Source organism: Aspergillus glaucus (assembly GCF_001890805.1).
Source record: "Aspergillus glaucus CBS 516.65 unplaced genomic scaffold ASPGLscaffold_14, whole genome shotgun sequence".
Classification (NCBI taxonomy): Eukaryota; Fungi; Ascomycota; class Eurotiomycetes; order Eurotiales; family Aspergillaceae; genus Aspergillus; species Aspergillus glaucus.
This window is the reverse complement of record NW_019170466.1, coordinates 112,456-126,054: the sequence shown is the minus strand read 5'-3', so window position 1 is coordinate 126,054 and position 13,599 is coordinate 112,456. Positions and strand designations below refer to the sequence as shown.

At 49.4% G+C, this 13,599-nt stretch overlaps 5 protein-coding genes across 5 annotated transcripts; 1 reads left to right on the top strand and 4 right to left on the bottom strand.

Moving 5' to 3' along the window:
- Positions 1–315: 315 nt before the first annotated feature.
- ASPGLDRAFT_75287 (uncharacterized protein) lies at positions 316–1,894 on the bottom strand (the record flags this gene model as incomplete). Its single annotated transcript, XM_022549787.1, has 3 exons — positions 316–1,549; positions 1,608–1,768; positions 1,819–1,894. 3 exons carry the CDS (start codon positions 1,892–1,894, stop codon positions 371–373), a joined length of 1,416 nt encoding a protein of 471 aa, XP_022399341.1. The 3' UTR covers positions 316–370.
- Positions 1,895–2,318: 424 nt separating this feature from the next.
- Positions 2,319–4,026, top strand: ASPGLDRAFT_83274 (cytochrome P450; the record flags this gene model as incomplete). Its single annotated transcript, XM_022550209.1, has 2 exons — positions 2,319–2,448; positions 2,492–4,026. 2 exons carry the CDS (start codon positions 2,319–2,321, stop codon positions 4,024–4,026), a joined length of 1,665 nt encoding a protein of 554 aa, XP_022399340.1.
- A 76-nt stretch (positions 4,027–4,102) lies between these two features.
- On the bottom strand, positions 4,103–6,257 carry ASPGLDRAFT_129795 (Zn(II)2Cys6 transcription factor; the record flags this gene model as incomplete). Its single annotated transcript, XM_022540918.1, has 6 exons — positions 4,103–4,820; positions 4,890–4,983; positions 5,026–5,160; positions 5,209–5,447; positions 5,516–5,953; positions 6,007–6,257. The coding sequence occupies 6 exons, from the start codon at positions 6,255–6,257 to the stop codon at positions 4,103–4,105; spliced, it is 1,875 nt and encodes a 624-aa protein (XP_022399339.1).
- A 195-nt stretch (positions 6,258–6,452) lies between these two features.
- On the bottom strand, positions 6,453–8,271 carry ASPGLDRAFT_129520 (flavin-containing monooxygenase; the record flags this gene model as incomplete). The annotated part of the gene is made up of 3 exons (XM_022540898.1): positions 6,453–6,747; positions 6,799–7,937; positions 7,996–8,271. 3 exons carry the CDS (start codon positions 8,269–8,271, stop codon positions 6,453–6,455), a joined length of 1,710 nt encoding a protein of 569 aa, XP_022399338.1.
- Positions 8,272–10,773: 2,502 nt separating this feature from the next.
- On the bottom strand, positions 10,774–13,019 carry ASPGLDRAFT_75283 (putative FAD monooxygenase; the record flags this gene model as incomplete). The annotated part of the gene is made up of 4 exons (XM_022549785.1): positions 10,774–11,494; positions 11,553–11,789; positions 11,841–12,837; positions 12,894–13,019. The coding sequence occupies 4 exons, from the start codon at positions 13,017–13,019 to the stop codon at positions 10,800–10,802; spliced, it is 2,055 nt and encodes a 684-aa protein (XP_022399337.1). The 3' UTR covers positions 10,774–10,799.
- Between the last annotated feature and the right edge of the window lie 580 nt (positions 13,020–13,599).

Here is a 13,599-nt window from a genome sequence, read left to right as displayed (position 1 = left end):
GTATGCACCGTATACGTCCCGACTATCCGATGCCGGTATCCGGTTTCCAGACATCGACATCGACATCATGGTTACGGCGTCGGACTACTTCGGACTCGGGACGGAGACGCCTCGGAGCGGATCAAGTGGAACTGGCACCGAAGTATATTCAGCATGATGTTTCTATAAACGTGTTTATAATGGCGTATAAGTCTACCGCTTATTTATTTATCACTAGGTCCATGATGGAGGGTACATAGTCCATACAGTGTATGTGCTTTCAGTGTGAACGCTAAAGAGTTATGTGGCAAAGTTTACGACGTAGACAGACAACATCCGTGAGAGTAATATACAATTTTTCTATCTCTAACAGTCTATTCTATACCATTGTCTAGAACAAAAACACCTGATCACCCCCCTTAGCCACAGCCCCCGGCATCCTCCATCCCATCCCCTGCAACGCCTTCTTCATAGCCGCCAACATCGGTGGCGGGCCACATAGCAACACCCGATTCTCTTCCGCAGCAGACGCCAAATGTTTCTCAATCATCTCCCCGTTGATGAATCCCTTATACCCTATCCACTTGTCATCAGCGTGGCTCAGTACATAGCGTACCTGGAACTTCTCCGGGCATTTCTGTGCGAACGCATCTAGTTCCGTGCGGAGCAGGATATCATTTTCAGTGTTGTTGGCGTATAATAGGGAGATTTGGGTGTTGTCGTTGGGATCCTCGCAGATGGCGCGGATGAGCTGGTACATAGGCGTGATACCAGTCCCGCCAGCAACCATACCGATGTGAGTCGCGTACTGGCGGGAATATTGCATAGCACCCTTGGGACCACGGATTTCAATCGTCTCACCGATTTTCATATCCTCAAGATAGCGGGTCATTGCACCATTTGGGTAGACTTTGACCAGGAGCTCGATGCGGCCTGCATCGCTGTTGTTGGAGACGGGGGTGTATGAGCGGGAGACGCTTTGGCCGTTGATGGTTGCGCGGAGGGCGATGTGTTGTCCTGTAGGGAGACCCAGGACGTCGTCTGTGTTGGGGAGGGCGAAGATAAAGCGATAGACATGAGGTGCGACTTCGTCTTTGCGTGTGAGCGTGAATGGGCGCCATTGACGGGGATCGAGTATGTTGGGCTTCTTCAGGGGCACGTTTGCTCGAGGGAGCTGAATGATATGTGCGGGTTGTGCGTGACGTCGTGGCACGTAGTGTGTGAATTCTTGCTGCACGTCCAGCTTACTGGAAGCCCAGACTCCTAGCCCCAGGGTGATGGAGAGCTGTGCGACGGTGGCAATGCATGCTCCGGTCCAGAACTGTCCGGAAGTTGTTCCTGGCGTCCCCTTTGGCAGGGAAATAGGTAGTAGCGATGGCAAGATCTTGTCGAGTGACCATCCGTTTTGATAGCAGGAAACCGCAAGGGTTCCGACAAGTCCTGTTAAACCAAGTCTCACAATTGCGCGGAGTATTGACGATGCGGAGGAAGACTTGTTGACGTTTATAACGGCCGATTGCGAGACTTGTTCGAAGTTGGGACGGTAGACTTCAACGGCTTCGGCTTGTTCCTACGGAGAAAGATCTGTCAGAGTGCTTCATGAAGGAAATCTGCCAGGAAGAAAGTACCTCTATCGGGAGATCGCCTATGTAGTACGGCTGCAGTTGTTCCCTCGCTTCATCAGAATGGCCAATTTCTTCGAACGCCTCTGTGGCATTGGTACCGGCCACTTCTAGGAGAATATCTTTGCCTCCGGGGTGATCATCCAGATATTTTGTCACATCGTAGACTAGCCAAGTAAGCAAAAGATGCCAATTCACCAGCAATGCGAGAACAAACCTTTGTTATGAAGGACAATCCAGACATCGTCTGGTTTGGTGTGCCGTTGAACTTGCTCGAGAGTAAACAACGGCATAATGTCTGCAATTATCCCCCTGAAGTTGCAGTCCTTTTCCTCTAAGAGGCTCTAGGCCATTATAAAACATTTATATACTGTCCCGAGTAACGTTGTTAACGGCTTGCCGATTTATCGGGCGTATCTCGTACGAACTTCGCGCGCTGTCATATCGAAGAACGGAGAATTATCTCGACTCCGATTGGATACCAAGAATATTTGCCGAATTACTGTTGGCTGAAACGGCTCTTTGATCTACCGGACGAGATTCGTACGAGTCTCGGATATCAGGGCAAATGCCATGTCGGGTGGCCGATGGGGAACTTGTTCGGATGAAGATGTTTTATCCCGGTACTCCATTTTGGAGTATATAAACATGTTGTTTTGCAATATGTGGGTTGATTTTAGAGTCAAGAGGTGACAAAAAAAGTGATATATCATCGTCATGCAGTGTCAATTTTACCTCGTGGGCGACGACATCGCCACGGCAAAGATACTCGAGATAGACTCGCGATGGAAATTCGAAGACTTGCAACGAGCAGTCGGAGGTGTTTTCAATATCGCACAGCCAACAGGTGTGTTTCTTGTTCCTGACCTCCATATTGTTGAAGATCGTAGCTAACCCGACAGGCATCTCCTTCCACGACATCCGGAATGAAACCCTCACTTTGGTACAAGATGTCCTTGCAGCATCAGCACCAGTCGGCCTTCGCATAGACGGCAATATCGCACAATCACCTCAAGGACCACCGGGCCTTCCCCTCGTGGGTAGTTACTATGAGATCTACCCCGACCACCTGGGCAACCATTATCGGCTGTTCCGCAAGTACGGCCCTGTCATCAAGACCACCAACATGGGCAAAACGATCTACCTCACCGATGATCCGAAAGTAGCTGCTGTCGCCTTTGCTGAATCCGCGTACATGACCAAGAAAATCAATGAAAATCACCCGCTTTGGGGTGTCAAGGATAACACAGCTATCTTTATCGGGGATACTGAGACTGAGAACTGGCGACTAGCACATAAATTCTTGCCTCCGGCTATGGGTCCTAAGGCTGTGTGGCACTATACCTCGCTCATGCAGAATTGTGCGCGCAAGTCGTTGCCGGTCTTCGACGAGCTGGACTCCCGCGGGGAATCTTGGAACGTGTACCAGTATATGGTGAAGTTGGCTTCGCAGACAATCAGTTCCTTCTCACTAGGTACTGATTTTGGCCACTTCGACTCTGTCGATTCGCCGCTGCATCCAATTGTCACCAACATTGCCAGCCTACTCTCCCTGAATAAGAAGATCACTTCTCGTGGAGAGTGGTACCGTCATTTACCCTGGGGAGATCCAGCACGCCTGCGCCAGGTTCAGCACACGATCTATTCGCTTTTGCAAGAAGCCGTCGACGAGGTTGCCGCCACGTCTACAACCAAGGACGCTCCTATGAACGAAGCCGCATTATCTGCATCCTGCGTGGTCGATTACTTACACCATGCCCTTGATGAGAAGGGTGAGCGTCTCCCGAGCGGCCTGATTCTGGCAAACATGCTCATCGTCACCGGCGCCGGCTTCACCACGACTTCCGCCCTGATGTCATGGCTGATATACTGCCTTGCCACGTATGAAGGCACACAGGAGCGTCTCTATCAAGAACTGGTTGAATTCGGTATCGTCGGACTAAACGGGGCGCGCAACAAGACGAGTTGGACCCCCGACCTCGCGCATAGCATGCCATACCTAGACAAGTTTGTCAAAGAGACACAGCGCCTGCACAATGCCTCATTCCAGCCGGGCCGCACGACGAAAACAGAGGTTGTCCTGCCAGGCGGTTACCGGCTGCCACCAGACAGCGTCATCGTCCCGGCACTGTATGCCATCCACACGAATCCCAAGGTCTGGCGCGATCCGCTTCGTTTCGACCCTGATCGATGGGATACGCAAGAGACGAAAGACCGGCATCGGTGTGCGTATGTTCCGTTTGCCACGGGACCACGGGGCTGTATCGGGTTTAACTTCGCGTTGTTGGAGGTTAAGGTTTTGCTTTCTGAGTTGGTGAGTCGGTATGAGTTTGTTCGGGAGGGTTTGGATGCGGTCGATTATGACCCTGAGTTCCAATTGATCCGGCCTTTGAACTTTTATGTTCGGGCAAAGCGCCGGGTGTAATGATTAGCCATGTAAATAGAATTGATATAAACCGAAAAGATGCAATTATAGATAATAGGGATTATAGAATAATGATTCACGTTTCTGTCTCGTGATAGATTTCTCTCAACGCTTTCAGCGCCCGCGAATAAGGTCCAAAATGTCGCAGGTTCGTATCTGTGTCAACCCACTCCGACTCCCTTTCTTCTTTCTCCAAAACTACGATAAGCCGTTGAATAATAATCTCTGACCTGTTCGTCTCCTCTGGTAGCATCTGCACCGCGCTCTTCAAGGTAATGGCACAGCTCACTGCGTTATGCACAAATGCCCAGGACCGACACACACTCGAGGAGAACCGGTGTAAATCCAAGAAGCTCTCGACTGGCCTTATAGCCTGCTGCACAGCGTGTTCAATGGTATCAGGGAGGACAGTGAGCTGCTGTCTCGCGGAATCCATATACATCCAAGTAAATCGGCAAATAGCGTAGCCAAGGTGAATTCCCAGGGCTAGCCGTTCGAGATGTTGCTGCAACGTCGTGCAGCGGCTTTTATCTCTGAGGAACGGTGAAACAGTATGCCAAATGGCTTCTAGCTCTCTTCTGGACTCAAGTGCGCTTTCCATGGGAGGCCGTGAGTCCCCTGAGTTTTCCAGTTGTGTACGATCAAGAATAATTTTGCAAATCGTGAAAACTGATTCTTGGAAAGTGAGACCATCTGTGTAGGGCGTAAGAGGAACCGGGAAAATCCCAGTTATGGCACTTGGAGGACGGTCGTAGGTTAAGGATAGGAATGTATCTTGCCAGATGAGCATCCACCTATAATAGTCAGCGGATGTTGGCCTTTGTTTGGTGAATATGTCACCCTTGTTTGGCTACATGACATACCAAAGCCTATTTCGTTGATGTTGTTCCGACGCCGACAAAGAGAGTGATGGTTCATGAAGACCAATACTCTGAGCCAATCGAATCGTTGCACCTACTATTGTCAACCTTTGTACAGGGAATAGACCAGTTGACTAACCCATTAGAATCCAAGCGCTATTAGTGTCCAAATTGTTGCGCAAACAGTGCCCAATCAGAGCCATGGCCTGGATCTGGTCAAGGTTGGTATTATTGAAGAAGTTGGACAAGCGTAAGCACTGAAATGATGAACAGACTTCTTCCGTTAGATTCTAAATTTCCTTTGCTTCGAGCGGATACGTACCGAATACCCTTGACCTGAGATCCCTTTCTTTGATCGAATCGTCCGAGAACTGTACACCGCATGCTAGAACGGCAAATAGCAAAGCCAACCAAGAGCTGTTGGGTTCCTCAACATGTCGGTTCATCTCCCTAGCAGATGCTCGCTGGTCCAGAAACCCAAATAGAGACTGACTAAACTGGTCCGCTGTTACCAAAGTCGGGTAAAAAGGATACACAGCCGACTGGTAAGTTTGCCAGTATCTAATTACCCGATCAGCACATGTATCCCTCATGTTACTCACAGTACAGCAACGCGTAATATAGCATACCGAATTATATCCGAATCATCCGGCAGAGTCTCACATACGTTCTGCGCCGACGCATCCATTCCCCAAAGATTCGTAAATGGATATGCTCGCGGCACAAACTGATCCATCATGGAGCTTTGTAGCATTGCATCCCCTGTCGTAGCAGGCTGTCTACAGCCCAGGACCAGCGGGGCATCCGAGCGGCTACCCAAGTAGATAGTGGCGCCTGTCGCGTCTTCAACATAATAGCGCCCAGGGGATTTACTTGCCAGTCGAGTTGAGGTAATACTAGATTGTTGTCCTTCACTGGATTCACGGACTCTTGATGGTGCTGGTGCCGAGGCTGTGCGGAGATCGGCCTTGATTGAAGAGATCTGCTCTTCGATCTTCTCCAGCCGGGAAATCAAGAGATTATTGTCTGTTGACGATTGAACTTGGGGATCCTCAATTATGCGGTTCCTATACGAAAGGACTCAGCAAAGCATGTCTACCACTTCCATATGACCACTAACAGGGATGCCTCTATATCGAGCCTACCGCTCGGGCTTGGCTGTTGCTGAGTTCCTTCCTCTGACCCAGCATTCGGTACGCGACACAGCTCTGGATGATTGCGTTTGACGCAGCTAGAACAGGGCACCTGGCCATCGCACCGGACCTTCCGATGGCGACATGGAAAGCAGGAGCGGATGCCGCGGACCTTGCGTTTGTTCTTGAGCAGTTCGCGGATTATGCCGGTATCATAGGGGTAGGGGTTATCCGCCATGATTCACAGATCCAACTATTTCATGATATACAAGGGCTAAATTGGCTAGTGATAATCGACTAATTTCCAGAATAAATCGAAGAAATTGATAGGTTGTCGTAGATCATTGAACGCCAGATTAACACGTGATAATAATCTGAGTAATCAATAAGCTAACTTAAAGCGGAAAGAGCAGGAGGGCTTAGGGCCAAGGCCCTATTGAATATAGCACGCAAGGTTTCCTCCGTTCTTCTCGCGGATGGTTCTTCCATTTCCCATGAATCGGAATCGATTGGGACTCCGATACTGAAGAATAAAGTCTTCGGTGCGGAAACTCTCGAGCATCTCCTTGTAGTGGATTACACTGCCCGCATACATGGCCATCACCCTGCCATCTATCTTACCATTCTTATACCACGAACGGCAGCCGCTGCTCCATGCGGTGCCTTTCATAATCTCCTGAGTGTAGACATTATAGTCATGAGTGGCATCCGAGCGGACTTGCACAGACCTATGCTATTGATTAGCTAGTTGTCAGGAGGCCGTGAGGGTGACCACATACCGTATATCTTCCGTGGCAATTTTCCGACACCAGCGGAGAATATAATCCGCCATCCAGTCTATGGGAGACAGCACGCTTCCATGGCCGATGGGGCAGTTGGGTCCATTGAAGATGAAATAATTGGGCATGTTCGGGGCGCAGATGCCGAAGTATGCCTCGGGATTCTCTTTCCATTGGTCCGCCAGACGGATTCCATCCTTACCCACCAACTCCCAGAACGGGGAGAAGCTAACATCGAATCCTGTTGCGCAGACGATGATGTCGAATTCTTCAGTGGATGCTTCACAGACAACTCCCTTGTCTGTGATCTTCTGAATGGGACTCACCTCAATAGTCACATTTGGCTCCGTAAGAGCCTCCAGGTAGCCGTCACCGGGAGTCAGTCGACGACAACCAACAGTCCACTTTGGGATTAGTTTCTCATGCAAGTGCGCATTCTTGTCACCTCCGAGTCGTCTCTTCATCTCTTCGGTGAAAGCCGCCTGAGCAGCAGCCTGTTCGGGGCTGTCGTTGAGAATCACGTTGCCAAAAAATGAGTTGAGTCCGTGCTCAAGGGTCTTGCGCAGCGTATGCAGCTCATCGGGACTCTCTCGAAACCGCTTCTTCTCTTCCTCGGTGTAGGTGAAATTCTGCCCACAGCTCGAGTCGAGCTTCGTCGTCTCTAGGCTGGGAGAGATCCACGTCGGGTTACGGATATAGGTCACAATGTGCTTGGCTGTACGCTGCATCTGTGACAAGGTTTGAATAGCAGATGAGCCGTTGCCGATGATGGCGACTCGCTTTCCAGCCCAGTCGAGATTGGTATCCCATGCCGCGCTGTAGACGAGGGCTCCTTTGAACGAATGTAGGCCCGAAATGTCCGGCCACCGCCAGCGGTTCAAGATACCCGAGCCATTGATGAGTATGTCTGCCGTGTCCTCTGCTACTGTACCGTCTGGTGATTGAACTTTGATCTTCCAGCGGCCAGTAATGTCATCCCAGACGGTCGAAGTGACAGTCGAGTTGAACCGTACGTGTTCATCAAGATTATATTTCGTCGTCGTTCGGCGAATATACTGCCAAATCTCGGGACCGGAAGCATGCAGTGCACTCCAATCAGGGTTGGGTTCAAACTGGAACGTATAGATGTGTGCAGGGGACTATCTCAGTTAGCCTTGCTCCCCTCTTCTTGTAACACAACGGATAGAGTAGACATACGTCACACGCAAGTCCTGGATACCGATTCTCAAACCACGTTCCTCCAACATCGGAATTTTTCTCATAGATGGCCAGATCAACATAGTCGTCCATGTGGTATTCGTGTTTGTATTTGTACGCAACCATCAGACCCGCATATCCAGCACCAACACAGACGACGCGGAGTTTGCGCGGTGTAAAGACCGGCTCATTGGCTATGGGGACCCAGTTGGAGGCCTTGGGGGGATCATTGGCTTTGTCGTTGGATTGAGAGGTCTTGGAGATCTTTTGGACCATTTTGTAAAGTATAGTATATCCGTCAGAAATGTATGAAGAAACGATGTTGCTGCCTGAAGTCAGGAATACAGGCCACTTATGTCACACAATCTACCCTGATCAGTATCACTTGTGAACGGCTTCAGTGCAACCGCTCCAGGTTGATCCCCAGGGGGCTAATGCATCGGAGCACTCCTTTTTCACTTGAAACAATCATCATCTCGTATGATTGTCATGTTCAATCCGAGAATCCGAGCAAATAACATACAATTAACTTTCGTTGCGTATCTCTACCGGTAAGGTTATAATCTCCACATGCACCGCTTTGCAATGATGTTCAATCTCTGGCTAATGAGGAGAATGGCAGATTTCTCGGGACAAATGAGCAAGCAGAGAATTTACCTAAAAAGGAAAGAGGAGAGGAAAGCGGGGAAGCATATGATCTTCTTGAACCCGCTAAATGTAAAGAGGCAGCCAAGCCTGCCATAGGGGCTCTCAGGCTACTTAACACAGAGCACTAGAGCTCGAATGGAAATATTTCAAACACCTTCTACAATAACTCCCTTTTTGCGTGGCCATTTTGCAGATATTACCAAAGACTGACGAGCCTGCGCAGAGCACCATTCTTTCTTGTTTGTTTGTAAGTCAAGCGCCTCTGATCGGCGCACCCACAGTTTTTGGTACCTGCGAATTTCAGGCTTTTTACGCTTCCCAGGTATTCCCTCATAATATAGGCAGCGGGAGCTTTACTACCGTGCCATGGACACTTACAATGGAGACTTTCTGGTCTACTCATGTACTGCTGCCAGTCTGTTCCATCGCCTGGCCCAGGAGTTCTGCTACTTCTTGGGCCAAGATCCCCCGTTCTGATCTGCATGGTGTCCAGAAATTTTGCATGACGGCGTTTAGCCTAATTCCAATGTCAGCTTGAGGACATGTGAATTGTAGCGATATGATGGATGTAGTCCTATAGTGGTTGGAGTTTATTTGCTCCTCTTGCCGCATCAGGCAAACGTCTGGACCATTCAGGGTGATGCGTTAAGTCCCAGTTATGTAGTCATATTTCCGACATAATGTGTTCCTAGCTCTCTTACTGTCTTGCAAATGAAATCTGGTATCCCATATAAAATTGCCATAGAAAAAAACCGAGAGCCGCAAAAGCCCCTCCCCAAGGCGTGCAGCATTGCGTTTTACCTCAATTCCAAGGGAACCTTTCAAAGCCCTTCGAAATCAGGAAACTGGATAGCAAGTTGAACAGTTTTGTTTCAATCCGTATAGAGTCATCTTCAGGCGACCACACTTCCCTGTTGCCTCGCAGCCTTCGAGCAAGTGGATAAAGACCTCTTCTTTCAATTTCGCGTTTAGAAAAACTCCAACTATGTCAACGTGCCAAAGGGTCCAAACAGAACGGGTGGCGAGCGCCATTAAAAGCTTGAAGCTCATCGGTTTAGCCACAGTGGCGTAGATCTCATGAAAATAACGACCTTTCTTTTGTCAAAATCCCTTGAAAACAAAGCGAGCCTGTAGCGGCTATCGAGATTGATTTTCCATACCCAGCTGAGTGGGATAGGTCTCGTTCCAGGCTCCGGTCCGACTTCCCATGTGCCATTGTCCATACGCTTTTGTAGCTCCTTGTCGCGTGCAACCTGGGAGAAATTCTGTCATTATCCTGTGTTTGACTGCACACTCACCAAGTTCATGGACGAAGATAATGCGGGTTTCTAGGGCGATAGGGAGAACACAAACTGCCCGGCCGATAGGAGTAGAGGGTTGAATGATTGTAATTGACTATCTTCACCATCAGCTCATGAAACATAGGGAGATACCGATATTACTCACACGTTTCGCAGTTTTAATACGCTGCTTTGGGAGTCAGGGGTCGAAAATTTCTGGTCAGCTACGCCAGCTGTCCATGCATTTTCGTCTCCCACATAGTCACACTTCGTTGTTAACCGAAAACGGGGAGCAGTTGTTTTTCGTCGGTATAACACCACTCGAAGAGCCTTGTCTGGCCATGGCTGCTGGATCCTGTTAATTACCTATACATTTGAGAATACGGAATAATGGGATAGCCATCTTGTATCTCTATTCTTGGACTGTACCAGTAAGACAGTTCTGTCAAGAAAACAAGTCGTTCCTGTCTTTGACGGGGTTTTCGGCTTGTGTTTATCATCGGCAGTGATTGATTGCCTATTCGACAAGGATTAGGCGCTTGAAGTACTGTTGTTTGGGGTGCAGCTTTCGCGGTGAGCCCTTTCTGGGCATTGTTGGCTGGGGTTTTGGAAAGATCTTTATGACCGATATTGGTATTGGATGATATAAAAGTTGTAACGGTATAGTTGTACTTAGTTATTACAGGGAACTTTGATTATATCGTAATAGATAGAGAAATGAAGAGGAGGGAAGAGAAAAGGGAAGATGAAGTCTAGCCCAGAAATATGCTTTGCCTCCCAGAGACCAATCAAGAAATTTTAGAAGCTATTCACAGTAAGCTATAGGACAACATCACATAATGATTTTGTTCATTTGAATAAAGGAATAAAACTAATCTACAAAGTAGACACAACAGGCCCATCAGTCTGTTGCTGTACACCATCCTGCACCTTCATAAACGAAGAAAAAAACCCCTCCATCTCCTCATAATCATCCACCTCCCCAACCCAACTAACATACTGATCTGGCCGCACAATCACACTAGCCCCTTGCCGCGGATCAATACCATAATTCTCATACACCCTCCCATGACCCTCATGATACGACTGATCATCCGCAAACACCTTCCAGTAATCCCACCCCATCTTCTCATGATACGGATGGAAAATATCTGGTAAATCCAACAACTCGACATCCCACCGTGGCCCAACATGGACAGTAAGAACCTCGATAACGCCATCGATAGACAAATTTGACGGCGTATATCTCCGAAGGAAAGAGTTTGCGTTACTCAATTTCTCGCCCAGTCGCTGATAGCGGGTCGTGTTCGTCTGATTTGTTAGGGATCCTGGGAACACAATCACACGCCAGCGACCATTGCTCTTGAGCAGCTCTTGTAGGTGCCATGGACGTGCGTCGGCTTGGTTGAGGACTTTGTGGCTGGGGATACGTTGTCCGACAGGGATGGTCCTTGCGAGGTGTTGTTTGCTTAGAACGCGGTGTTTGCTTTGGCTGGAGACATCGGTTCCGTCGCCTTGTTCGGCGGAGGAGCCGGGTTTGGCGACGATGAGACTGGCGCCGTAGTCGACGGCTGTAGTTTGTTTGTTAGGATTGTACAATGAGGGATGTGCTTGTTTGGGTTGGCTTACCGATTCCGCTGGCGAACATGTTGCCTTTTTGGAAGGCGGTCTTGAATTCTTCCATGCTGATGCCTTCTTCGTCCATTACGTCCATGGAGGGGCGGCCGGAGAAGAGGCGTGAGAAGCGGTAGTCGAATGCGATTAGGTCCTGTGCGATTCGTCGTCTTTCGGACTGGTATGTCTTCAGGATTGAGAGGTCACTGTATCCCTTGACGACGTGGGCTAACTTCCAGCCCAGATTGTATGCTATCATTTGTTAGTCACCAATATTAATTCAGATCTGAGAAAGCAACTTACTATCTTGCATGCTAACGTTCATTCCCTGTCCAGCCTTAGGAGAGTGCGTGTGGACCGCATCACCAGCCAGGAACACCCGTTCCTGCAACGAGAAATTACTTCCAACGCGTTGGCCAATTTGGTACGCCGTCCACCAGTCACAATACTCATAAGTAAGCGTATACGGATGCAAGATCCGCTGCGCAGACTTGAGTATCATATCGGGGGTAATACTCGACCGGTCTGCCTTCCCTCCTCCCACCTCCGTCGACTGAAGCTGAATATACAGCCGGACAAGCTTATTCTCCCGCGGAATCACCATGACGGACCCAGCATTGGCCGAATGAATAGCACACCGCATCCGGATATCAGGGAAGTCAGTGATGGGGACGATATCAAGCACACCCCAGATATAGTCCGTCGAGTCGCCCTCCAGACTGAATCCAAGTTGTTTCCGGACCCAGGAATGAGCGCCGTCACAGCCAACCATGAACTTGGCCTTGACTTCTTCTGTTTGGTTGGCGCGACCACTTTGCTCCGCTGATCGAATCATGTCTTCTGTATCGTCTGGAGCGAGGTTGCTGCGGAAGAGTCCGTCATCCACGACGGTACCATTGGCAGACTTTTGCTGTTGCTGGGGTGTGGCTTCTTCGTCTGAAAGTGTCTTGAGGGTCACGGTGATGGGATAGTCGATGGGATCGCGAGCCTTGGACTCGTTAAAGTTGAACGAAGTAGGCAGTACTCCCCGCTCAACGGTAATATCGCTGTGCGCCTTGATAGAGTCGAGGAAGAACCGCTCAATACGGCCTTGGTGTAGGACGACTTGCTGGAATCGACTGATCCCGGGGATTGTATCCGCAATACGGTCTGAGCGGCGGAGGGTACCGTTCTTGTCTGGATTCCAGAGACAGATCTCCAACATGTGGTTTGATTCCTGCCAGACACGTTGGGCGAAGTCAAAGGAGTCGAAGATTTCTAATGTTCGACATTGGAGGCCGTCTGCTTGGCCGTTGAAGACCTGCATGCATGCGGCATTAGTATCCTGTGATAAGAAAAGAATGACAATGAGAATACCTTGGTACCCCGCTTGTCTACCACGCGTGTCTTGATACCACAGCGGCTCATCCAATTCGCCAGCATGAGCCCTGCCGGGCCAGCGCCGACGATGAGGACGTCAACATGGGTGGTAGGTCGTGTCATGATACTTCAGGAAATGTATGAAAAATAATTAAAACATGCAAGATAATCTGGACATCCAAATCCTTGTCAACGCGTCTACACCACCAGCTATATAGTTCCCCTTCCGTACAACACCCGAAGACCATATCCGCGGATCGACTTCCGAAATGGGGGGGGGGGGGGGGGGGGGTGTCAGCCCCAAAATTCCCCGTCAAAAGAACAAAAGCACGTATGAGAGTACTCCCTACACAGTACGTACTGATCCGACATTCTGTGTTGGTCCGTGTTGGCAGTTTAACGGAACTGAAAGATTCGAATTGACCAATGCTAGTCCGGGGACCCCGCGTTTCGGGTCGGAACGATATAACGGATGTTGAGTAATGGCGGGCAGTTAGGGACCACTGGAAGATGAACTTTCAAGAAGCCAAGAGGATTGTGCTGGCTATGGAGGGGTTGATTGGTTAGATATGGGGTTCCGGTTTGAGAATTGGCGGGATGTCTATAGGTTTAATCCGTATTTCCGTCGACGGGAACTGAGGAAGCGATATTCTGATTAATCTGTACTTTGGCTGTAGATCTAGCCAGCGAAAGGCGAATGGGA